We start from the raw sequence: 26,962 nt of genomic DNA on the forward strand, positions 1-26,962 counted from the left end.
ATATCAAATGCAAGTCAATCAACGTCTCAATTATTCACAGATAATCTAATTGATGCATATACAATTATATCCCAATATAAACAACATCAAATGATAATCAACATCTTAAAACATAATATATACATATAAAACTTCATCAATCATGGACAATATCGTATTCACAAACATATACATACATATACTAATTCATCAATCATAATAAATTATTCACTGTGACCTACGTTCAGTAATTTGACCATAACTCAAGTTCTATAAATCCTTTTGAAGTCAAACGAACGGCACTAGAAAGCTGACATCCATACCTACAACTTTCGTGTTTATATCTAAGACCAATTCTGTACCAATCAATACCAGTTTTAATTTCAAATTCGGACAAAGTTGTGCTGAAATTCATAAAAATTCACTGTGACCTACGTGCAGTAATTGGACCATAACTCATAAACCGAAAATCATTTTCAAGTCAAACCGACGCCACTGGAAAGCTAACACAATTATCTACAACTTTCATGTTTACACCAAAGGCTAATTCAAAAGATAAACGTGTGAAAAAGACGCAAGAACATGAAACAGGACATGCTGTCAGAGAGCAACTCGGGAAAAAAACACACTTTTCACCCCAAAATCCCATTTTTAACTTCCCTATGCTCAAATTTGATCCCAAAGTTTGTCTAAACATTTATATACATCAAAAGAGACTCAAAACCATATAAAACTTTCCCCAAAACATTATTTTAGAAAATTATCAAATAATCACTTGTAACCCTAATTTCCAATTTCTCAAAAACTAAAACCTACAACATGTTAAATCCAATTTTCAGAATCAATGACTTAAGATTATTGAATGTTAGTCCCACCCTTACCTTATAACTCAAAATCGCAGCAATCCTAGGTCTCTTGCTTTTCTCTTGGTTTTTTCTCCCTTTTCTCCAAAATTGATCGTACGTTATGTTTTTTCTAAACTAGGTTTCTCCTATTTATAACCCTTTTTCTATTTTATCTTATTTCTCTTTTCAAATCTTATTCTATTAAATAACAACATAAGCCACTTAATAAATCACATAATCAAATAAATATATTTTAAACTCTTCTTAATAAATTTTAGACTCAATTAAATAATTAAATAAATCAAATAATTCAAAGAGGGCGTTACAGACCACGTCACCGTTTTCCGACTACACGAGGCACGTGGCGAACCCTCTTTGGGTGAACCATCATAATGTAAGTGTTTAAATTATTTAAAATTCTTTAAATGCTTTAAAGTGATTATTTAAAATAATGTAGCGTAAATGTTATAATTATTTAAAATAATGTAGCGTAAATGTTTTAATTATTTAAAAGAATGTAGTGTAAGTGTTTTAATTATAATATTATGTAGCGTAAGTGTTTTAATTATTTAATATTATGTAGCTTAAGTGTTTTAATTATTTAAAAGAATGTAGTGTTAGTGTTTTAATTATATAATATTATGTAGCTTAAGTGTTTTAATTATTTAAAAGAATGTAGCGTTAGTGTTTTAATTATATAATATTATGTAGCGTAAGTGTTTTAATTATTTAATATTATGTAGCGTAAGTGTTTTAATTATATAAATTAGTGACAATGTCTTAATTAATTTGAATTTCAGATGTGGCATGATCAGACGGGTTACAAGTGTATAAATGCAGGGAAAAAGATGAAAGAGCTTGGTAAACCAGAGGCGAGTTTGAGGTGGTTATGGGAGCCTGTGGAGGGGTCTGGCCCACATGATTTTATATACATAGGGTATTCTACCATGACCCATGCCATGATACGTGCTATGTGCGAGAGGTGGCACACGGAGACCAATAGTTTTCATCTACCTGTGGGGGAGATGACGATCACTTTGGACGATGTGCATAATCTCCTACATTTCCTTATGAATTTATTTTATAATTTTTATTATCATGTTAGATTATTTTTTCCTAAGTTAGACTGCATTTATTTAGGATTTAATTTAAATTTCCTGTGAAGCTTTTATAATGTATTTTATTTATTTGTTGCAGGGATGGATTTTGGAGCATTTGCCAGGTCCGTACCCAAGGAAGAAACACAAGGAGTGGACGCCGGAGAGACCATGTGCTGCGAGATGGCTTACATGCAAAGGGCATAAAGATGTGTACCATTACCGCTCACGGCTTGATCGCTTAGAGGTGGATGACGTCAGGTTTTCTACTTATGGTGATCACAGAGAGATACACCCTTTTAAACTTATTGTCACTTACTCGGGATGGCTGATGTGCGGGAAGGAGAGGGTGTACCATCATTTACCTGAGCGGGTAAAGAGCCAGCTTTTCTATGTACAGGATGTTCACAGACATCCATCATCTGTCGCTCAAGTGCCTACGCATTTGATGACCACCGTGTTGCAGAACGCTCAGGTGTGGTTCTTCACTGCTTGGGGAGATGCGTGTGAGAGACCATGGCTTCATGCGCTGGCTACATGGCTTGGTATGCCAAAGTCTCTCACCCTCGTATTCTCCCACCTGATGAAGGATCTCCTCCCAAACTGGCGAACGTGGAGCAGATCATAGAGGAGGAGCATGCTAGGGAGATGACTAAAGAGGAGATTGTCCAGGAGGTGATGGGGATAGCCGGTACTGGTCGCCCTGCCCTTACGTATCAGATTACCAGGCGGCGCAGGGGGCCGAGGCAAGCTAGGCAATAGAGTTGATTATGATTAGGCTTTTTTTTTTATGTACTTTTTTACTTTGATGATCGTGATGTATAATTATGACATGTTCCGTACATTTTCTTATTTCTATGACATTTTTGGACGTACCTTTTATATTATTTCTTGCGTTTTAAATATCTTGTTCCTGTTAATTTTATCCTGTTCCTGTTAAATATTTGATGAGTGACTGGAAACCAAACATGTTGATCAAGCGCTACATTTTAGTTGGTTTGGAGGTACTGGAAACTGGAAAAATGAGCTACTGCCTGGAAAAATTTCCAAACACGTAGCGGTAGTTAACAACCGCTGGATTTAGCGACAATTAACCACTGTTGAACCCAGCGACATTTAACTGCCGGCGATTTGCAGAACGGTAGTTAACTACCGCTGGAGGCGTTTAAGTAATTTACTTGTGTCAATTGGAACTTTTCAATGTCAGAAAAGCAATTTTCTTCGAATAATTTCAAATCATTCCATGTCCGATCCAACCGTTGATGCACATCTCCTGCATGATTTGAGGAGTTTTTAGTTATAAAATTAGGTTATAAAAAGAGCAAAAACACTCGGTTATAAACACACTTTTAGTTACCGCACAACTTTATCATTAACCCTTGTTTCCCTTAATTCCAATCCCCTCGTTTTTGATATTGTTATTACTTGTGCCAATTGTTTTCAATTCCTCTGCGTGGTGATTTCCTGGATGTTTTATGCTACTGCCGTGAACTTTTCCCTTTGGATTGAATTCCCATTGATTAAGAAAATTAAACCTACCGTGCCCTTATAATTTCTGTGATTGCCGTAGCTTTTCTTGCTTTTCCTTCATTAAAGTTGCCAACTGTGAACAGGTTCGGTTTCCCTTTTTTATTCTGCTCTTTAATATGAATTCATTATAGTTATATTTAGAGAATTACTTACTTAGTTTAAATTGAGTCCGAAACAAGAGGAACATCGTATCGACGGAACTCATGTAAATTGCATGCCTATTTAATTGTGATGAGAATGCATGTTGTGAAAATTCTGTTTTTAATTTAAAGCTTCGCTGCTGGTAAAGAAACATAGAAATATTGTTTACATGTTGAAAGAGCGGAAACGACAGTGGACTTAGAAAATTAAGGTTATTAATTAAATAAAGTAGCGAAAGCACTTTTTTCTAATTAATTAAAAACTTATTGAATTTTAAAAAGGAACTTTAGACGCGTAATTAAACACTACGAAATCGTAGAAGGAAATTACGCACTAGAATCTGATAACGGTTTGCGAAAGCAACATGATATCTCTAATTTAATATTTTTCTACAAATAAATTTTGTTCTCGTCATAATTAAATAGTGCAATTTACATGAGTGATCTAGGTTGACGGAACCCATCGTTTTGTACCGTGCATTGCAATGCACCTACGTACATTGTATTTTTGCTTAATTTGGCTTGCGAGTTCCTTCTCGCAAAAAGGATACATGATAATCATGAGATTATATATAAACATACAATCGACATTACATTTGTGACTAATGTTTCGTTTTAGAATTTTTTAAGTTTTTACCATTTAATTGTATGGTAAAATTAGTTGAGTTGATTGAAACAATAATGTTTCCCAAGTAACCTACGTTGCGTAAATTGATTTCAATTAATCTTACAAAAAAGATTAGTTTAAAATTATTCATGTGACTTGTAGTTGGCCCCAATGAAGGCGAAACTTGGCCAGATAGTTATGCACTTGTCAGGCCCGGCCTTGGGGGTGCGCAAGCAGCTCAACCAAGCTGGGCCTTCAAAAGATATGGGCCTCCAAAAACTAAATAAGTCTAATATTCAAACCCCACTTAAATAAATAAAAGATATATGTTACTTCTTTTTCTTTCTTCGTTACACGTTTGTGTTTTTTTTATACTCTAATTCTCCTTTCTGAACATAAATATGATGCTAGCAAACCACCCCCAATTTGTATAATCCCTTAATCATTCGATTTGGAAAGCTATTTCATTACAAGAATCATTTCGTTTTTGCTCAAAACATTCGTTTTTCCCTTTCCCACAATGGAGGCCCACAATGGAGGAGTGACAAATTCAAACGACACCGTTAGGTAAATTTCACATTTCTTTCATTTAATTTTTTTTATTACGTTTCATATTTAGAAGTTCTTCTAATTTTGATTTTTTAATGAAGCTTAGCTACAAAAAAAAAAAAAAAAGAGTCGAGCCTCCTATTTCATAGGGACGGCCCTGACTCTTATGATAGTAAATATGTGTCGATTATCAAAGTTATATCCATGTGAATAATGGGATGCTCCCAAGGAAACCTTTATTTGATCGGACTTATCGTCAATATTTGATCATTGCATTAAGAGTATCACTTGCAGTTAATTTTTTACAATCCGAGATTGAAAATTAATGGTGTGTTAGATATCTTGTTTAGTTCTTATTTATTTTACATGTAAAGATGTCTCTATGTCTCTACTATGTTATGTTGAGATGCTCGCTGATGTTATTGTTTTTTTGTTGTTCTCTTCTTTTAGATTTTGCTACCACCACTTCCAATTTTGCTGCTTAAATCAATATTATCCCTATGTTGAGTGGGATGAACTTCAAGTCATGGAAGGAATATGCCGAGATTGTTCTTGTATGCATGGACTTGGATTTGTCCTTGAGGGAGGAACGTCATGTTGCTACTCCTAAGAATCCGACTAAAGCAAATATAGAAAAATGGGATCGATCAAACCGTAGGTGCCTTATGATCATCAAAAGATCCATACCAGCGATGATTTATGGCTCAATTGCTGAGAGTTAGAGTGCCGGAGGGTTCCTTGAAACTGAGGAGAAATTCTTTGCTAAGAATGATAAGGTTGAAAGTAGTAGTGTTTTATCCAAACTTTTTTCAATGAGCTACAAAGGTAAAGGGAACACAAGGGAGTGCATCTTGGAAATGTCTAATCTCGCATTTAAACTCAAGGAAAGGAAGTTAGAACAGAACTTCTTGAAGATCTTATTTAGTGTCCATTTGTCCTTCCCTATATCTCACTTTGAATTGTCCGAAGTGTGGTGGGAGAGAAATCAAAACCAAGTGCACAATTAAATCTTCAAGAAGTTCTAAATTCCGTGCCTTGAGTTTGAAGGCAAGATTAGACATTTCTAAGATGTATTCCCTTATGTTCCCTTTACCTTTGTAGCTCATTGAAATAAGTTTGGATAAAACAATACTAGTTTCAACCTTATCATTCTTAGCAAAGAATTTCGCCACGTTTGAAGGAACCTTTGGCATTCTCACTCTCAGCAATTGAGCCCCGAATCATCTCTGATATGGATCTTTTGATGATCATAAGGCACATACGGTTTGATCGGTCCCATTTTTTCTATTTTTCTTCATTCGATTCTTCGGAGTAGAAACAGGGCATTCCTCCTCAAGGACAAATCCAAGTCCATTGCATCCAAGAACAATCTCGGCAGATTCCTTCCATGACTTGAAGTTCATCCCAGTCAGCATAGGGATAATATTGATTTGAGCAGCGAAATTGGGAGCGGTGACAACAACAACTAAAAGAAGAGAACAACAAGCATACACTAACATTTGTGAGCATCTCAACATACAATAATAGAGACATGCACAAAAATCTATACATGTAAATTAAATAAAAACAAACAAGATATTTAACGCACCATTAATTTCCAATCTTTGGACTGTAAAAAATTAACTCTTAGCGCAATGATCAAATACTGACAATAATTCCGGTCACTTTGGGGCACCCCATTATTCACATGGATATAACTTTTATAATCGACACATTTACCATCACAAGTGCATAATTATTCGATCAAGTTGCGCCTTCATTGAGGCCAACAACAACTCACATGAATAATTTTAGACTACGTCTTTTTTTGTAAGTCTAAATTTACGCTACAGAGGTTACTTGGACAACAATATTGTTTCAACCAACTCAACTAATTTTACTATCCAATAATTAAATGGGAAAGACTTAAAAAAACTCAAAATAGAAACATTAGTCACAAATATAATGTCGATTGTAATGTTTATATTTATCTTTTAATAATCTCATGATTATCAAGCATCCTTATTGCGAGAAGGAATTCGCAGGTGGAATTAAGCAAAATGCAATGTACATAGGTGCACTGCAATGCTCGGGAAAATGAAGAGAATTGTATATATCTTCTATTATGTTCTAATCTATAGCATGATTAACTATATGCACATCAATATACAATTATATATCTTATAATACAATTTCATCCAAAAAAAACAATTTTTGGAAACAATGAGACCGAATGAAAACTAACTATCAGTCGAACATACCAATCTAACAAAAATTAGAAACTACTGCATATGTAACACAGAAGTAAGGGAAATTTCTAGATGCATAACTTACTATGGATTAGGGAATAATTGATTTTAAAGGACTATGGAATACTTAGCAATATTAAGAAATAGGCAGGCACACATGCACTTACACAAAATTTGATTGCCAGTTGCAACCATACCATCATCTACTAAAATCGAAATATCAAACTTCAAAATTGTGACACATTTGAGTTGCATCATTGAATATAATCTCACACCATAAAACTTAACCACGGTCTCATATATCACCAAATTTTCCAGTAGAGCAAACAAAAAGAATGAACTAACCATATAATATCTATAAAAAAAAACCCTAATAATAGCACCATCTCAAAGGTTCAGAAGTAAAAACTATATATCACTGAAGATATAGTTTCCATCATCAAAAGCCCTTCCCTCTCATTTTCCTCTTCCCAAATCTCCCATTCTGATTTGTATCATGAACCTCGTACATTTCAGCAGTAACCTCTCTTAACCACAGTCCAGGGAAAACCTTCTACAAAAACGATAAAAAATAAAAAATAAACAAAATCATATCAAGGATTAGGGAATAATTAAAAAGGAAAAATATGCGACATACGTTTATCTGCTTCTGAACCTTTTTAGGCCTCTTAATGGGCCTCTGCCGCGGTGCACGACCCAAAAACGTCAAGAAATCTTCCTCCTTTTCCTTCCTTGAAATAGGAATGCAAAATTTTGGCCTTTCGATCTTATTACTATCAACAATGCTTCTCAACCTTGACGACACAAGGTCATCGTCTCTGGCCACGACACCATCATTTCTCACTTGAGAAGCGGTAATTGGAGCTTTCATCACTCTTTTTTGTCTACCTCTTCTCACAAACCACGGCTTGAGAGTCTCTGCATCATCGTCACTTTCTTTTCTCAAATTCGGGCTTTTCATTCTAGTAGCCTCATGCATCAGTTTCTCCCTCACATTCGCAACCCCTTCATCATCATCATCTTCCCTTGAAGAACGACGATCAGCGCTGGTTGAAGCACCGGCTGTATCGATAATGGAGATGTTAGTGCATGTGAGGTTATGTTGAGTTTCCCACTTGGGTAATGTGAATTTGTGAAAGTGTCTATTGGGAGTCAGAGACATAGGTTCGGTGGTGTGAGAAACCATTTGGGGAAGAAGATTAGGGTTTTTGGTATATATATATATATATATATATATATATATATATATATATATATATTACTGAGGACGCGGTTTGGATTTGGATCCATCACTGCCTGATTTATTGATTTTTACATTTTAGGCAACTTTTCCGTTTTCTTCGTGAACTATTTTCTGCCTTAATCAAAATTGTGCACATTTTTGGAAACTTTTAATTTTTCCGTATTAATTTTACAGCCTTTAAAAACTTGCCTTGTATGAAAAGATTGAATAATTACTGCATCTTTTTATGAGAAAATAATTACTGCATTTGTTTTTTGAAAGAAAAATAACTACTGCATTTAAAAACTTACCAAACAAGCATGCCATATATATCACACGTTTGTTTTTAATATACCAACAAAATGTTTTTTTGAGGAATTTTCATATACCAATAAAATGTTAAAAATGCTTTCGGATTTTTCATATCTACTATATCATTCATATAAAACTATTTTTCAAATCAAACAATGCTTATTTCTTCCAAAAAAAAAAATCAAACAATGGTTATTAAATTTATTTATTTTTCTTATAATTCTTCCGGTTTTAATTTCTTTAAATATTTCTTATGGTTTTTGAATTAAATTTTGACCATTTTTCATGTAGTTAATTTTCTTTTTTGTTTTTATATCAATTGATTTTTTTGTTATTTCGGTTTAACTAAAGCATATATATTTTCACCACCAAAAAAAAATTGTACACTACCAAAAAAAAAGCATATATATTTTAATTTTATTTAGTATAAAGTTTTATTTTAGAAAAGAATTTTTTATCTCATATATTCAATATCTAAAAACAATTATATCAATGATTGCAAATGAAATTTTCCTTCAATTTTTTCAATTTATTTCCAATTTGTTTATAGTTTTTCAAATTTCATTCATGTCTTTAATATTTTTGTTTACGGTGTGAAGCTAGTATCTTTGCGCGCCACTACAAAGATTTATCCCTAGCATCGGATAAGACTGTAATGAGTGTCGAAACTCTCCTTCAAGATACTATTTAACATGATGCATTCTCCGTTTAAGCTTGGATAGATTGCTTATTGAATTTAATATTCTTTTTATTTGTATATTAGTTTTTCTTAAAATTTTTATTTAATTAATATAAAAACTTCTCAAGTAAGTCAAGAATCTCATTAAATATGTATTAATTTAAATAAATTAAATAGATGAAAAAACAAAAAAAAATAATCAAAATCAGATTTTCGGTTAATCAATAATAATTAGAATTTAAATCATTCTAATCTATTATAAAATAATTTAAATTCTAATTATTATTGATTAACGGAAAATTTGATTTTGATTAATTTTGTTTGTTTTTTCATCTATTTAATTTAATACATGATTCTTTTTATCAATTTGTTTTGATTCAAATCTCAAAGAATCTATATCAATGAGTTATATTCTTAATATACGTTCCAAATATTATAGATAGATTTCCCTCAAAAAAAAAAATTATAGATAGTTTTTTTTGTTAACCCTTCAATATTCATGGGAAGAAGACCTAATAATCCGGATCTGGCCCACAATTGTTCCATAAATAATGGAATGCAGATTTTCCTAAACAATTCATCATTGGTGAGCATATTAAGCATAATTGCTTAGTATATATTATTGATATATTCATGCAATAATTATTTTTAATCTAAAAAAATCTTTTAAATCCTAAATTATGATTTTTCTAGTTACAGCAGAAAAATATTCAGCTTCACACAAATTTATAAAACATTGTTAGAATATGTGAAGATTTGAATGAGAGATTTTAATTTATATGAAATTGCTTTTTTTTTTTTTTTTGGTAGATAGACGAAATGGCAAAGCCATTATAAACTCACACACACAAGTGGAGGTACCGGGGTTCGAACCCCGGTCATGGCATCCGGCCTAACAATTTCGGCATTTTTGCCAGTTGAGCTAGGACTTCTGGATTATATGAAATTGCTTTTATTAAGATAAATTTAGAATAGACTGAGAATGTAAAACAATTTTACATTATCAACCAATTAAAATCACCCAATTAGACACATAATCTTAATCTTAACTGTTAAAAAAGGAAACAATCAAATAAAATATTTTCCAATAATTGCCTTCGAGTCCAATTCATCTCTAGTGCAAGCTTTATCGTCTTCGGTCCATGGTGATTCATAATTCTATGTTATTGTTTATAGTATTATTTATCAGTTATGTTTACATTCCAACTTTAAGGTGAAGTTTGTTAGGAGACAAGCGAACATGGTTGCTCATAGTTTAGCTAGGACGACATGTTCTTGGGCTAGTCACCGTATTTTTTATTTGGCTTAAATGTGTTTTTGGTTCCTTAACTATATATTTGGTATCACTTTTGTAACGCCTAATCGATATATTTATTATATGGTTGGTTTTAATATTAATTTAATTAGGTGAGAAATAATAATTATTTTGAGGGTTGGGGAGTAATTAGAATTTAAAGGAATTAAGAGGGAGTAAAATGAAATAAAGGGGAGTTAAGTAATGGGAAGTTACGAAAAGAGAAGTCATAAACGTTTTTACGTAGAAACTGTCAAGTTGGGAGAAAGGGAGAGAAAAGCAAGTAGAGCCAAGAACTGAAATTGTTGTGCATTTCTTCTGCAATTCTAAGGTAAGGGTGAGGTTTGCTTCAGTAGTATAGATGTTAATTTCTGATTTTGAGTTTAACAGAGTTTTTGGTGAGAATTGAGGATTTTTGGTTTTGTGATGAAATGATGATTTTGGGGTAGAGATTGTTGTTCTGATGTTAGAATTAGGTTCTAGTTGTAGACAACACTTAGTTTTACATCTGTTAACTAATTTGGGGAGTGAATTGAAGAAAAATGGGATTTTGGGGAAAAACCTATTTTCTGCCCGTACAGAAGTTCATCGCTCGCCTCGCGAGTAGCTTGTGCTCGCCAAGGCGAGTAAGCAACTTCATAGCTCGCCTCGCGAGCAGACCAACTCTCTGTGGCGAGTAACCCAGTTGAAAACTTGATTTTCAAATTGTTGTTATAAGATGTTTTTGGGATAATTTAATGTGCCTGAATGATTTTAAAGAGGACTGGAGCAAGTTTTAGATTAAAAAGATGAATAGGGAGCTTAGAATTGAAGTTTGAGTGAGAAAAATGTCAAAACTCCCGAGAGCACCTTATTTTCGCTCGCCTCGAGTTCGCCTTGAACTCGCCATGGCGAGCAACCCGTTTTATGAGTTCGCCATAGCGAGCAGATGTGCTCGCGAGGCTAGTAGCCCAGAACCTGAGGTGTTTATTCTGTTTTGAACATTGTTGAATGATGTTGATGTTTGAGCATAGTTATGTTTAATTGTATATTTTTCTGGATTGCGGGATTACTGATTGTTGATAATGATAATGACTGTGATGTATGTCATAATCGCTAAACCATACATGTTGTTTTATTCCGGAGTCATATGAGAATGTATGCATGGTCAAGTTGTATGTAGATATACACAAGTGGGTCCATTGCATATGCATAAACAGCGGGAGGACTCATGTCCTGGAGCACTAGTTGTTCACAGCGGTGAGGGCTTCGGTCCTGATGAATGCTTTAAACATTCAAAAGCGGTGAGGGCTTCGGTCCTGTTTTGGTACCACATGCATAATTGCATTTATTGAGGGGTCTTAGTGGTGTCGTCATGTCATGCATGAGTCTTTGTTGTTGGTTGTAATTGCCATATTGATGATGATGATGATGTTGTTGATGAATATATATTTATACATATATTATGATGAATTGATTTTGAAGATGATGTTGTTGCTTTGTGAAATATATATTTATATTTACAAGATGATGTATCGATGTTTAATAGGATGTTAGATTCAATTGATGATTTTAATATATATATTTTATTGTTGTGAATCTCACCCCTTCTGCTTGAAAATATTGCCCTTCCTATGGGTAACTTGCAGGTGATCCTGAGTAGTTGGTGGTGGCTCAAGTGTCGTGTCTAGGGCTCTGATACGTGGGATGAGAATTATTATTGTTTTTCTTTCCTATGTATCAATTTTTGAAACATGATAATGTAGCCCTGTGGTTGTTTAGATTTCTTTGATGAGGCTTCTATGCCAGGATAATTTTATGGAGAATTTAACCGTTGTTGTTGTTGTTTAATGCAAATATTCCGCTGCATAATTATTGAAGTTTAGGAAAGATGTTTAATTAAATAGTTTTATATTCTATTTAAGAGATTTTGGAAATAGTAGTGTGACATGCCCGTTGGGTTGAACTCTGATGTTGTGTATTTAATTACTATTATATTACTTTTGGGTAACGGGGTGTTACAATTGGTATCAGAGCAGGTTGGTCCGTCCGACCAAGTAGTAGAGTCGTGTTGAGCCACCTAGAATAGAGGGTCAACTTTAATGTTGTTTTGTCGTTGTTCTGAGTTGTTGTTTCTTATGTAGAACTTTGAGATGACTGGAGGTACGGATGCTGCTCTTGTTGCTGCGCTTGAGGCTGTAGCTTAAGCTGTTCAACAGCAACCAAAAGCTGAAGCTGGTAATGATGGAACTAGGATGTTGGAGACTTTCTTAAGGAATCATCCACCAACATTCAAAGGTAGATATGATCCTGATGGTGCTCAGAAATGGCTAAAGGAGGTCGAAAGAATTTTCAGGGTCATGCAGTGTTCAGAGGTACAGAAGGTGCGGTTTGGGACGCACATGCTAGCGGAAGAGGCTGATGACTGGTGGATTAGTATGTTGCCTGTTCTGGAGCAGGATGGAGTTGTGGTAACTTGGGCTATGTTCAGGAAAGAGTTCCTGAGTAGGTATTTTCTGAAAGATGTCCGAGGTAAGAAGGAAATTGAAACAGGGTGATATGTCTGTTACGGAGTATGCTGCTAAGTTCGTGGAACTTGCTAAGTTCTACCCCCATTACAGTGCGGAGACAGCTGAGTTCTCCAAGTGTATTAAGTTTGAGAATGGACTGAGGGCTGATATCAAAAGAGCTATTGGGTATCAGAAGATTAGAATTTTCTCTGAGTTGGTAAGCAGCTGCAGGATATATGAGGAAGACACCAAAGCTCATTACAAGGTAATGAGTGAGAGGAGGGGTAAGGGACAGCAGAGTCGTCCTAAACCTTACAGTGCTCCTGCTGACAAAGGGAAGCAGAAGATGAATGATGATAGGAGGCCCAAGAGGAGAGATGCTCCTGCTGAGATTGTATGTTTCAAGTGTGGTGAAAAAGGCCACAAAAGCAATGCTTGTGGTAGAGATGAGAGGAAATGTTTCAGGTGTGGTCAGAAAGGACACACCCTAGCTGAATGTAAGCGTGGAGACATTGTTTGCTACAACTGCAACGAAGAAGGTCATATCAGTTCATAGTGTACTCAGCCGAAGAAGGCTAGGACCGGTGGGAAAGTGTTTGCATTGACTAGTACGCAGACTACTAATGAGGACCGACTTATCAGAGGTACTTGTTTCTTTAATAGTACTCCTTTAATTGCTATTATAGATACTGGTGCTACTCATTGTTTCATTGCAATTGAATGTGCTTATAAGTTGGGTTTGGATGTATCTGATATGAAGGGAGAAATGGTTGTTGAAACTCCAGCTAAGGGTTCAGTAACTACTTCTCTAGTTTGCTTGAGATGTCCATTGTCTATGTTTGGTAGAGACTTTGTAGTTGATCTAATTTGTTTGCCGTTGTCGGGTATGGATGTTATTTTTGGGATGAATTGGTTAGAGTATAACCGAGTTCACATGAACTGCTTTAGTAAGACGGTGCATTTTTCTTCTGCTGAAGAAGAAGGTGAAGTTGAGTTCTTGTCTACGAAACAGATGAAACAGCTAGAACGAGACGAAATTCTGATGTATTCTTTAATGGCATATTTGTCGTTAGAAAATCAAGTTGTGATTGACAGGTTGCCTGTGGTGAATGAATTTTCAGAAGTGTTTCCTGATGAGATTCCTGATGTGCCACCAGAAAGGGAGGTGGAATTTTCAATTGACCTTATTCCAGGAACGAAGCCGGTGTCGATGGCACCTTACCGTATGTCAGCTTCTGAGTTAGCTGAATTGAAGAAACAGTTGGAGGACTTGCTTGATAAGAAGTTTGTAAGACCAAGTGTTTCACCTTGGGAAGCGTCGGTGTTCTGATGCAAGATGGTAGCATATGCTTCTAGGCAGTTGAGGATACATGAGAAGAATTATCCTACGCATGATCTGGAGTTGGCTGCGGTGGGGTTTGTTTTAAAAATTTGGAGGCATTATTTGTATGGTTCCAGATTTGAGGTGTTCAGTGATCATAAAAGCTTGAAATATTTATTTGATCAGAAGGAATTAAACATGAGGCAGAGGAGATGGTTAGAGCTGTTGAATGATTATGATTTTGGCTTGAATTACCATCCTGGTAAAGCCAATGTGGTTGCTAATGCGTTGAGCAGGAAAACATTACATATGTCTGCTTTGATGGTGAAGGAATTTGAATTGCTAGAACAGTTTAGAGACTTGAGCCTTGTTTGTGAATTGTCACTTCAGAGTATATAGTTGGGGATGTTGAAGATTAACAGTAATTTCTTGAATAGTATCTGAGAAGCTCAACAAGTAGATTTGAAGTTTGTTGATTTGATGACTACTGGTAATGACACGGAGGATAATGACTTCAAGGTTGATGATCAGGGTGTTCTGAGGTTCAGAGGAAGAGTTTGTATTCCTGACAATGATGATTTGAAGAAGTTGATTCTTGAAGAGAGTCACAAAAGTAGTTTGAGTATTCACCCGGGGGCTACAAAAATGTACCATGATTTGAAGAAACTGTTTTGGTGGTCCGGTTTGAAACGCGACGTAGCTCAGTTTGTGTATGCATGCTTGACTTGTCAGAAGTCTAAGGTTGAACATCAGAAGCCTGCAGGGTTGTTGACACCGTTGGATGTGCCGGAGTGGAAGTCGGACAATATTTCTATGGATTTCGTGACGAGTTTACCAAACACTCCGAGAGGGCATGATGCCATTTGGGTTGTTGTCGACCGGTTGACGAAGTCGGCACATTTCATTCATATTAATATCAGTTATCCGGTAGCACAGTTGGCAGAGATTTATGTTCATAGCATTGTGAAGCTGCACGGTGTACCGTCGAGTATTGTATCGGATAGGGATTCGAGGTTCACCTCTAGGTTCTGGAAGAGTTTGCAGGATGCTTTGGGTTTGAAGTTGAGGTTGAGTTCGGCTTATCATCCTCAGACAGATGGTTAGTCGGAGAGGACGATCCAATCATTGGAAGATTTGTTGAGAGTGTGTGTGCTTGAGCAAGGTGGAGCTTGGGATAGTCACCTACCGTTGATAGAGTTCACATATAACAACAGCTATCACTCGAGTATTGGTATGGCACCGTTCGAAGCTTTATATGGTCGGAGGTGCAGGACTCCTCTATGCTGGTTTGAGTCAGGAGAGAGTGTGGTGTTGGGACCAGACTTGGTGCATGAGACTACTGAGAAAGTCAAGATGATAAGGGAAAAGATGAAAGCGTCGCAGATTCGACAGAAGAGTTATCATGACAAGCGGAGAAAGGCCCTATAGTTTCAGGAGGGTGATCATGTTTTTCTGAGGGTCACTCCTATGACGGGTGTAAGACGTGCATTGAAGTCGAAGAAGTTGACTCCAAAGTTCATTGGTCCGTATCAGATTTCAGAGAGGGTTGGAACAGTGGCTTATAGAGTTGGTTTACCACCACATCTTTCGAACTTGCATGATGTGTTTCATGTGTTGCAGCTTCGGAAGTATGTAGCGGATCCTTCACATGTGATTCCAAGGGATGATGTACAGGTTAGAGACAACCTGACAGTTGAGACTTTACCGGTGAAGATTGATGATCGGAAAGTGAAGAAGTTGAGAGGCAAGGAGATACCTCTTCTGAGAGTCGTTTGGGATGGAGCGACTGGTGAAAGTTTGACTTGGGAGCTGGAGAGTAAGATGCGGGAGTCGTACCCGGAGTTGTTTGTTTGAGGTAAGATTTCGAGGACGAAATTCTGTAATTTGGGGAGAGTTGTAACGCCTAGTCGATATATTTATTTATTTTAATTAATTAGAGTCTTATATGTGATTTTAATTAATATTTGTGGTGTTATGTGGTGTGATATGCTTTATTATATAATTGGTTTTAATATTAATTTAATTAGGTGAGAAATAATAATTATTTTGAGGGTTGGGGAGTAATTAGAATTTATAGGAATTAAGAGGGAGTAAAATGAAATAAAGGGGAGTTAAGTAATGGGAAGTTAGGAAAAGAGAAGTCATAAACGTTTTTATGTAGAAACTGTCAAGTTGGGAGAAAGGGAGAGAAAAGCAAGTAGAGCCAAGAACTGAAATTACTGTGCATTTCTAAGGTAAGGGTGAGGTTTGCTTCAGTAGTATAGATGTTAATTTCTGATTTTGAGTTTAACAGAGTTTTTGGTGAGAATTGGGGATTTTGGATTTTGTGATGAAATGATGATTTTGGGGTAGAGATTGTTGTTCTGATGTTAGAATTAGGTTCTGGTTGTAGACAGCACTTAGTTTTACATCTGTTAACTAATTTGGGGAGTGAATTGAAGAAAAATGGGATTTTGGGGAAAAACCTGTTTTCTGCCCGTACAGAAGTTCATCGCTCGCGTCGCGAGTAGCATGTGCTCGCCAAGGCGAGTGAGCAACTTCATAGCTCGCCTCGCGAGCAGACCAACTCGCCGTGGCGAGTAACCCAGTTAAGGGGTCTTAGTAGTGTCGTCATGTCGTAATTGCTAAACCCTAAACCCTCGCGAGCATAGTTATGTTTAATTGTATATTTTTTTGGATTGCTGGATTACTGATTGTTGATAATGATAATGACTGTGATGTATGTCGTAATTGCTAAACCATACATGTTGTTTTATTCCGGAGTCATATGAGAATGTATGCATGGTCAAGTTGTATGTAGATATACACAAGTGGGTCCATTGCATATGCATAAACAGCGGGAGGACTCATGTCCTGGAGCACTAGTTGTTCACAGCGGTGAGGGCTTCGGTCCTGATGAATGCTTTAACCATTCAAAAGCGGTGAGGGCTTCGGTCCTGTTTTGGTACCACATGCATAATTGCATTTATTGAGGGGTCTTAGTGGTGTCGTCATGTCATGCATGAGTCTTTGTTGTTGGTTGTAATTGCCATATTGATGATGATGATGATGTTGTTGATGAATATATATTTATACATATATTATGATGAATTGATTTTGAAGATGATGTTGTTGCTTTGTGAAATATATATTTATATTTACAAGATGATGTATCGATGTTTAATGGATGTTAGATTCAATTGATAATTTTAATATCTATATTTTATTGTTGTGAATCTCACCCCTTCTGCTTGAAAATGTTGTCTTTCCTATGGGTAACTTGCAGGTGATCCTGAGTAGTTGGTGGTGGCTCAAGTGTCGTGTCTAGGGGTCTGATACGTGGGATGGGAATTATTATTGTTTTTCTTTCCTATGTACCAATTTTTGAAACATGATGATGTAGTCCTGTGGTTGTTTAGATTTCTTTGATGAGGCTTCTTTGCCAGGATAATTTTATGGAGAATTTAACCGTTGTTGTTGTTGTTTAATGCAAATATTCCGCTGCATAATTATTGAAGTTTAGGAAAGATGTTTAATTAAATAGTTTTATATTTTATTTAAGAGATTTTGGAAATAGTAGTGTGGCATGCCCGTTGGGTTGAACTCTGATGTTGTGTATTTAATTACTATTATATTACTTTTGGGTAACGGGGTGTTACAACTTTGGTCCCTTAACTAAAAAAAAGATTGTTTGAGTACTTTATCTTCATCTCCGTTACCTGTTTTGGTCCCTTCCGTTAAAAAAATTCAAAAAAACGTTAGGCTTTGTATTATTCATCTTCTTCCTTCTCTTTCCATCATCTTCTTCATAATCTTCATCATCAACAACACACCAACCCAGATTTTTTTTTTTCCTTTTCATCATCTTCAATAAATATATAAACATAATCAATTTCATAACTTAATCAATAACCAATTTTTTCATTCATAAACATCTCTTTCAATCTAAACAACACAATTTCTCAACTCCCTAAAGCAAATCAACCAAAATCTTCATATCTATTTCCTAATTTATTTTTTTCCAGATTCAATAACAATGGGAAAATCAACCAAAATCTTCAAAACATCCACAACAACTACAACTAGTAGTTGAAAAATTCCAGCAATAAAAATCCAAAAATTAATTATCAAGAAAATTGACTTTGGTGCTAAATCCAATTTGGTTGACTAGCACAACACCCAATTGAATCCAAGGTTGAAGAACGACACCATTTTCCAATTTTTTCTGAGGTAGATTGAGTGTTGTTGGTGTTTTTGAGATGATGAATTTGAGTTTTTAAATGTTTTATATTTTAGGTTTGAATATAAATGAAGGTGTTGAAGATGATTTGACTTTGTTTGGAGATTTGTCTTTTTTTTTTCTTTGTTGTTGTTGCTGCTTATTGGGTTGTTGTTATTGTTTGTTCTTGTTGTTGGTGTTGTTCTTTTTTTCTTTTTCTTTTTCATGAAAGTGTTGTTGGTGGCGTTCTTATTTTCCAGAAAATGGGGAAAGAAGATGAAGAATTTAAGTGAAGAAGATGAAGAAAATAAATTAAGTTTTTCAGCCAATGCCAAAATGACACGTGGATAGCAGTTAACGTTTTTTTGATTAAAACTAACGGAAGAGACCAAAACATGTAACAGAGATAAAGATAAAGTACCAAAACAATCTTTTTTTTACTTAAGGGACCAAAACGATACCAAATAATAACTTAAGGGACGAAAAGAGCAATTAAACCTTTTTATTTTTATCCTTCTTGTATTGAATATTGATTGATTAATGATAATAACTAACTTTGTTTCGGTAAAAAATATATATTAATGGTTATGCTCCATTACATCCATCTCTGCAAGATTTCATTGTGAAAGTTCAATTGTTTTTTCTCCTTCTCACCCCTATAGTTTTAAAAATCGGATGAATTAAGATGCCGATATCTGATGAATATTTTGTCAATTATCAGCAAGTTATTTAATCTTGAAACATTGGCCTATGAGTTACAAGAGTTGACATATATGACCAAAAAGTAAGATCAATTGTCTGATGCACAAATCCAGTACCTTGTAGTTAAATTGAAATTATATGCAATTCAGATTTAATTTGATGGAAGAAGGAATTGAAATTTGACTATTTCAAAAAGAGTTTGCTATACATTTCTTAGGCAATGATAATTTGAGCTTAAAAACCTTCCAATTAACAATTTTGTTCACCTCAATTAGTACGATGCCTATTGAAATGGCGCACTCGTGAAGCTCTTTTTTCTTCTTTTTTTGGTTGTTTTATATATATTTTTTTCAATTTTAATTATTAAAAAAATATAATCTAAAAATATTTTAAAAATATACTAATAAAATTCATAACATAATAGTGCAAATAAAAACTACAAATGTCTGTGTTCGACATAAAATTCTTGGAAACACAAATAAATTTGACATGAGGAAGCAATACACAGTTTTTTAGAAACAATAATTTCCTGATAAAATCCAAATGTGGGAAAATCGTCATTGACTATGTGTTGCATGACGAGTGTTATGCAAATGAAGTTAAACCAATGAGAGAGTATAAGCTTTGGTTTAAATCTTATACAAAATATATTTCCAGGGACAAGCATTTAAGGGACCCTTGTTTACAACAACCTGAATCACCAGAAGATTCCTTGAAATTTTTTGAAGTCCCTAATATGTCCACCATAATACAACAACTTACAAATATGGACATGTTGTAAAATTCACATTACAAACGAGCAATCATTTGATTATTTACTTGAAAAAAATCCACATTTACATAAACCCTAAATACAGACATTTTATTAATTTAAACAAAAACAATCTAACATATATAAAAACTCAATGCAACATGATTAAGAATACTTACTTATAATGTAATATATGAGTTGCTTGAAGTTGAAGAAATTAAAGAAGTTGAAGAACTTATAATGCAAAGGTTTCACTATCATGTTTTGGAAAAGTGGTTTAATTGCAATTGTTGTCCTAGAATAAACAAAATTGAACAACAGTTAATTGTCATCAGTTTATTTAGCAAACGACAGTTAACTATCGTTGAAACTTTAGCGAGCGGAAGTTAACTGCCCGCTTGAATCATTTTGATATTTTCAAGGTGTTAAAGAGCAAGTGGAAAAAAAAACAATTTTTCTTATTTTTACTAGCGTTTAGACACGTACTTCGTGCCTGTCTGTCCTATCATCTTATTGTATTAATGCGTATAAATTACGAACAATTTTTATATGAAATTTAGATTAAAATTATTTTAATTTGGATTAAAATTATAGCTATATATAATAGATATTTTGCACTTTCATGTTATAACAAACTATACTTATCTTTTTCAAAAAAAAAAAACTATACTTATCTTTAAAAAACAAACAAACTATACTTATCAAAAAAGCAAACTATACCTTATCTTTTTTAATGATACCAACAATATAACAAATATAATATAAATTCTTATTTTTTTAACTGACACCAACAAAATAACATTCTTTTAATCAAATTTACTTAAGAGGATAGTTGGTTGAAACAACCAATTTTCTTTATATATAATATATATATATATATATATATATATATATATATATATATATATATATATATATATATATATATTAAATATTAAAAGGGCCAAACTAACATATTCTATTGTTTTTCTTAAAAAAAAAAAAACTTATCCTATTGTTTTGTAAAGAAAAAAAAAGCCTTCATAAAAAATCAGTATAACGACACTAACAAACAAATAGAAGTATCCCTTAAAAAAAAAAAAATAGAAGTCGAAGTAAAAAAAAAGAAAAAAAAAAACTTATTCTATGGTACTGTATTGGGTAATTTAAGTTTAATAACATCAGGATTCACGACAAACTCAAAGTAAAAATAGAAGTCGGTATAATTGGTTTGCGATGAAAAACGACCGTACTAAAAAGCGATCTCAATCCAACACACCTATCATTCCCGACGAACTCATTGCCGAAATCCTTATTCTTCTTAACCCGAAAACAATCGCGCTATTCAAATGCGTAAGCAAGTCATGGAACACTCTCGTCTCCGATCCAATCTTCATAAAGAATCATCTTAAGAAGTCATCACAAAACCCACGTCTCATACTCACACCACTAACTTCGAAGTACCCTATCAGTAATGTCGAATCCTTCTCTGTGAGTCGTTTACTCGAGAATTCTTCGATCATTGTTTCCGGTGACAATTGCCATGGATCAGAGGACACATGTCATGTTGTTGGTTCCTGCAATGGATTGCTTTGCTTGCTTTTCCATTCTCGCTATAAGAAAAGTTTCTATGTGTATAAGAAATATTGGTTTTGTCTATGGAACCCCGCCACGAGGACAAAATCTGAGAAATTAGGAATTTTTAAAGACTATGTCAATATATATCTATCGAAGCCTTACAAGTTCACTTTTGGTTGTGATATTTCAACCGGAACTTACAAGGTTGTGGCCATTAGTGAGAAGCCGGTTCTTTCAAAACAAGGTGAAGAGGAAGATGTAGTTTCATGGAAATGTGAGGTCAGAATTTTCAGTTTTGGTGATAATTGTTGGAGAAAAATTCAAGATTGTCCTTTGATTCCTGTTTGTGTAATGAATATTCTCATTAATCGAATTAATAATGGCGTGCATTTGAATGGTACTGTTAATTGGTTGTGTCTCCCCGATTTCCTTATGCCGTCTTATGAACATGGTTGGAAGTCTATTACTAATGCTAAGCAGTTTGTCATTGTTTCGCTTGATCTATCAACGGAGACATACAAGCAGTTGTTGCTGCCTCAAGGTTTTGATGAGGTGCCAGAATATCAGCCATCTCTTCATGTTCTGAAGGACTGCCTTTGCTTTTCGCATGATTTTAAGACGATTGAATTTGTTATATGGCAGATGAAGGAGTTTGGAGTTCAAGAGTCTTGGACTCAGTTGTTTAGAATCGACTACTATAAAATCTACCATAACTTGAATTTTTATGGACTCACTGAATGTGGTATTCCATTGTTACCATTGTACCTTTCTACGGATGGAGATACACTTATATTGGCAAATTCTGAAGATGACCGGGCAATTATCTATAATCGGAGAGATGAGCGAGTAGAGAGAATTAAAATTTCCAACAAACTGTGTTGGTTTTCTGCCATGGATTATGTTGAAAGCTTGGTTTCGACTTGTTGGAAGTAAGTTCTCTTATTCCATTTACAAGTTTTAAAATTTACTACTTTTAGACTGTTTTGTTGTTTAATTGTAAGTTTTATGTTTTGCTGTATTACTTCTAGACTAATGGATATTTCTTGAATTACAGATCTGCAAATCTGACTCCAAGCACATACTCCGTACACGCAAGTATGGTAGTAGATGATGATAATGAAATTGGAGATATAGTTGGAGATAGCGGTGCCGAAGAGGAAGGACCTTTGTTATCAGAGAATTTGGACGACGATGAACTAAGCGAGGATGGAGAGATAGTCGGAGGTATCAGTGAGGAAGAAGAAGGGCCTTTATTATCAGAAGATTTGGATGAGGATGGACTATGAAGATGATGGATGAGTTAATTTCATAGATTAAGATTATTTAGTATGATCAAAGTATAGGAAGAAGTATAACATATAACAATTCAATCAGCCACAGTTTTTCTCATTCTGATTTTTATTTATGCTGATATTTATATATGTTGATCGTCAATCAGCAACTATGTTGGAGTGAGATTCTAATTTTTTAGTTGGTTTTTCTTAACATGTGGGGTGATCTCAGTTAGTTAATTTTGGAACATGTTTAGGCCCTGTTTGGGTTGAGCTTATTTTGAGCTAATGAAAAAGAGCTTATGAACTAAATTAGTTTTTATATTAATTCATAAGTTCTCACTAACAAAAATTGTACCTTCATGAGTTGTTTTTTCATAAACTATATTAACAAGCTTATAAATAATACATAAAAACATTTATTTGCATAAGTTGTTTGGCAAATAATCATATCCAAACAGAGGAATATGATGTATGTTTCGATCTATACCAAAACAAACATGAATTTGTTCAGTAAAAACACACATAATCACAAACCAAAAATTAAAACAATTTTATTGTAAGCAATACCCTATTCAAGAGAAACAAGGCACGCAGAACCGAATACCCAAAGCAATGCCTCACTTAAAACACATACCCAAGCATAGTAAAAAAAAAAACAGCAGCCTATGGTAAAAACAGCAAACCTTACTAATATTACCAAAAAAAAAAAAAAAAAAAAATTATTGGTACGATGCACTATTCACCCCCTTCTGGGACGTTCCTTGCCTTTCGAATAGCCTGCACAACCACCACAATAAGCATGACAATGTCCAATCCTCCTACTATAATCCCAACCCATTCCCCAACACTACTTGCTATATTACCTCTAGCACGACCTGCCTGTCTTCCTCCATTAATATCGCCACCACCTATTCCTCCTCCTACACCGCCACCACCACCTTTGTCACCTGTACCATCCCTTCCATGACCTTGGGATTCTGCATTTCCACCTTCACCCGCTCCATGGTTTATTTTAGGAGGAAAGGGTGATGAAAAATTGGGTGGCGGAACTACTGGTGGGAGAGTTAGAGGATAGGGTGGGATCAGAGTTGGAAATGAGGGTGGTACTCTAGATGGTGGTTTTGGACTTGGTTGTGGTAAACTTGGAAGAATTGGAGGAGAGGGTGGCGTTGGATGTTGAAAAGACGGTGGAACTCGAGACGGTGGATGAGATTTTGGCACTAATGGTGGTAAACTTGGAAGAATTGGAGTTGGGAAAAACGGTGGGATTTGAGGTGGTAACGATGGTGGGTAAGACTGTAGATTTTGAGTTGAAGTTTGAGGAGAGGGTAAATATATAGTCTCTCCTACAGTGGTTTCAACAACGAAAAGCAGAAGCACCGAGATTATTAGAAGTTGTTTGTTGAATGCTGCCATAGTTGAACAGTTGTGGAGAGGGGTTTAGAGTTTAGAAGTAGATAGTATACAAAAAGATGTCTATGGAGGGAGGGGTATATATAAGCTTTGGTAGACAAACAAAGATATGGCCTGTCCTTATTTGTCTTGTCAGTCATATAATTTTGAATGGTCCTACTATGTGTGACCAAACAAGCCCTCGTGCAAGTACTAATTAGAGCATCTCTATTGGTCATAGAAGTTGAAGTTGGTAGGTTAGTTAGAGGAGCATGATTATCGGTTGAGAAATGCCGTGTCTTTACTGGGCAAGAAACAGTGTGTCAGAAAGATGTGGATATTTGGCTTTGAAAAGGAACCAAAGTTGCCATCGTTGCACTGCATTACTACGGCGGTTTTAGAGTAAAAAAAATGGCAAATATATAAAGTACAAATAACACACATTTCTCACATTATGATTGGTTATTGTGAATTTAGTGGGACTCATTTTAAAGTTTTAGATGAGTGGTATGAATATTTAAAAAATGTGGATGAGTGATTTAAATAATTGGAAAATGTGAAATAATATAATATATTATATGGGATCCATTTATACCATCCATATAGAGCATCATTATCGGTTCAACTTTACGGTGTCTTTTAAAACTCTTTACTAAGACCATGTGCAATGGTTACAAATTTTCAATACCCTTCAACACCCACTTTTTTAATTCCCAACACTTCACATCATTTTCTCTCTCATAATTCAACACCCATTCAATTTTTACCTCTCCAATGGTTTTTTCATTCAACACCCTACCCCACCACCTTTTATTTCTTATTCTTATTTAATTTTATATTTTTGTTTTTATAATTACCTAAAATTATTGATTATAATTAAATTAAAATAATACAATTAACTATTTATTTTTTAGTTTTTTTGGATCAGAAGAATTTTGGGTTTTAAAATAATGAAATTATACGATTAAATTTCAGAAGAATTTTGGGTGTTGAATTGATTATTATTGGGATCCATTTCAATAAACAAAGACTAAAACTTCAAAAGAAATGCTAATAATAAGATTAAGAGAGTGAAAATTTTGGTTTTTTTTCTGTGTCCAAATTAAATGATCCAAGTCTCTATTTGTAGAGGAAAAAAAATCACAAATTTTGGTAAAAAAAAATAAAAAATTAATTAATTTGCAATGAAATAATTGAGTCCAAATTATTAAGAAGATAAAACTCCAAGCAGCCAACAGAAACGCGACACATGGCATACGGTGCAGATTTTCAACATGTTGAAATGGTTCATTATCTCTTTCATCCACATCATTTTCAATAACCCCTTCTCCAATGGTTTCAGTAGTTGAAAATGGCTTTCAATAGTTGAAAATGCAATGTATCATAAAGGGACAGATATTTCGCATGGTAAGAGAGTAGCAAAACTCATCAAAGTGGCATTGCATTGCTACCTTAGTTTTACTGATTGTTGGATTTACTCCCTCCATTCCTTTTCTTTTGATGTTTTAGAACTTCAACTGTATTCCAAAATTTTTGATGTTTTAGTGAATTTGTTATTGTTTTCTCAAGTTTACCCTTGTTGGAAAACACAATAAACTATTAAAGTAGTTGTGACCTTTGGTTTATCATATGTGAATTTAATGATAAATAAGAACATTTAAGTAAAAAATACACAAATGTTTGTATACTTTAATTACTCCTTAAAACTTGTGTCAAGAGGTAAAACATCAAAAGAAAAGGAATGGAGGGAGTATAAACCATTATAAAATTAACTTATAATTTGAAAAGGTGTTATAATTAATATAATACAATTGTGAGGTATATTGTGGGATCCACTTTAAAGTTTTAGATGGATAGTATGAATATTTAAAAAAGGTAAGAGAGTGGTTTAAATAATTGGAAAGTGTAAAATAATATATTGTATTATGTGGGACCAATTTTTACCACTAATATGGATGGTATGGATATTCATAGTATTCAGTTTATGCTATTTGCTTGCTTAATTATCATATTTTTTGTTTAATTGGCAATACTCAATAAATCAATCATTAAAACTTTATACTTACGCACAAACCCACTGATTGGAAGATTATTTTTCTAACATTAAAAATTAAAAATCGAACTCGACATCCCTATGATATACCGCTATTTTATTTTATTTTTTATTCAAAAAAAAAATATATGATATACCGCATTTTAAAGCCGACCCAACACATATTAAAGTCCAAGACAAATGTTAAGAATTAAGATAATGTAATTTTGAAGTTTTTTTATTTTATGAAAAAGCAAACAAATAACTAAAATCACAGGAGAGGCATGAATAAAATAAGAGTTATATTTTAAGCTAATCTAATGAAAGGTAAACCTGAGTGCGTTTGATTTGCTAAAAAATGAATGACAAGATATAACTACTCAAGTTGTCCAGTGTTTGATTTGTAAAACTGTTTCAGGTACAGGATAAACTGGAGGCAAGGGACAAGACAAAAACTCATATTTTTGTCCGTCATCAAACCACAACACAACTTTTTGTCTCACGTATAAATTGTCTAAAATATCAAAATAACATTTTGTCCCTCAAAAATCGTATAAAACAAAACATTACTCAATGCCATAAGAAATTTGTCTTGTGTTGTTCTATCTTGTGTTGTACTGTTCTGTTCATTACTTACTGTTTTGCAAACCAAACACACCCCTCTAAACCAAGGGCAAAACAAAGAGAGGAGGCTTATCCCACCATTGAGAAGCATAATTAGCTAGGCTCGACCATTTTTAGCCAAGGCATCTGCTACAATTTTT

The 26,962-nt window shown here is 34.2% G+C and overlaps 3 protein-coding genes across 3 annotated transcripts; 1 reads left to right on the forward strand and 2 right to left on the reverse strand.

Moving 5' to 3' along the window:
- Positions 1-7,414: 7,414 nt before the first annotated feature.
- LOC112422104 (uncharacterized) lies at positions 7,415-8,161 on the reverse strand. Its single transcript, XM_024784850.1, has 2 exons — positions 7,613-8,161; positions 7,415-7,528 (listed from the first exon to the last, which is right to left on the reverse strand). Exons 1-2 carry the CDS (start codon positions 8,159-8,161, stop codon positions 7,415-7,417), a joined length of 663 nt encoding a protein of 220 aa, XP_024640618.1.
- A 12,997-nt stretch (positions 8,162-21,158) lies between these two features.
- Positions 21,159-22,786, forward strand: LOC11426526 (F-box/kelch-repeat protein At3g23880). The gene is made up of 2 exons (XM_003614550.1): positions 21,159-22,429; positions 22,555-22,786. Exons 1-2 carry the CDS (start codon positions 21,159-21,161, stop codon positions 22,784-22,786), a joined length of 1,503 nt encoding a protein of 500 aa, XP_003614598.1.
- Positions 22,787-23,509: 723 nt separating this feature from the next.
- On the reverse strand, positions 23,510-24,190 carry LOC11409659 (proline-rich receptor-like protein kinase PERK2). The gene has a single exon (XM_003614551.1). The coding sequence runs from the start codon at positions 24,188-24,190 to the stop codon at positions 23,510-23,512; it is 681 nt and encodes a 226-aa protein (XP_003614599.1).
- Positions 24,191-26,962: the final 2,772 nt, after the last annotated feature.

This window comes from Medicago truncatula, chromosome 5, assembly GCF_003473485.1.
Source record: "Medicago truncatula cultivar Jemalong A17 chromosome 5, MtrunA17r5.0-ANR, whole genome shotgun sequence".
NCBI classification, from domain to species: Eukaryota; Viridiplantae; Streptophyta; class Magnoliopsida; order Fabales; family Fabaceae; genus Medicago; species Medicago truncatula.

Bases quoted from the DNA above. Each gene is read 5' to 3' on its own strand.
- LOC112422104 (XM_024784850.1), bottom strand. From the start codon at position 8,161: ATGGTTTCTCACACCACCGAACCTATGTCTCTGACTCCCAATAGACAC. The intron at 7,529-7,612 runs GTATGTCGCATA...TCGTTTTTGTAG, and splicing joins AGGTTCAGAAGCAGATAAAC to AAGGTTTTCCCTGGACTGTG.
- LOC11426526 (XM_003614550.1), top strand. From the start codon at position 21,159: ATGAAAAACGACCGTACTAAAAAGCGATCTCAATCCAACACACCTATC. The intron at 22,430-22,554 runs GTAAGTTCTCTT...CTTGAATTACAG, and splicing joins TTGGTTTCGACTTGTTGGAA to ATCTGCAAATCTGACTCCAA.
- LOC11409659 (XM_003614551.1), bottom strand. From the start codon at position 24,190: ATGGCAGCATTCAACAAACAACTTCTAATAATCTCGGTGCTTCTGCTT.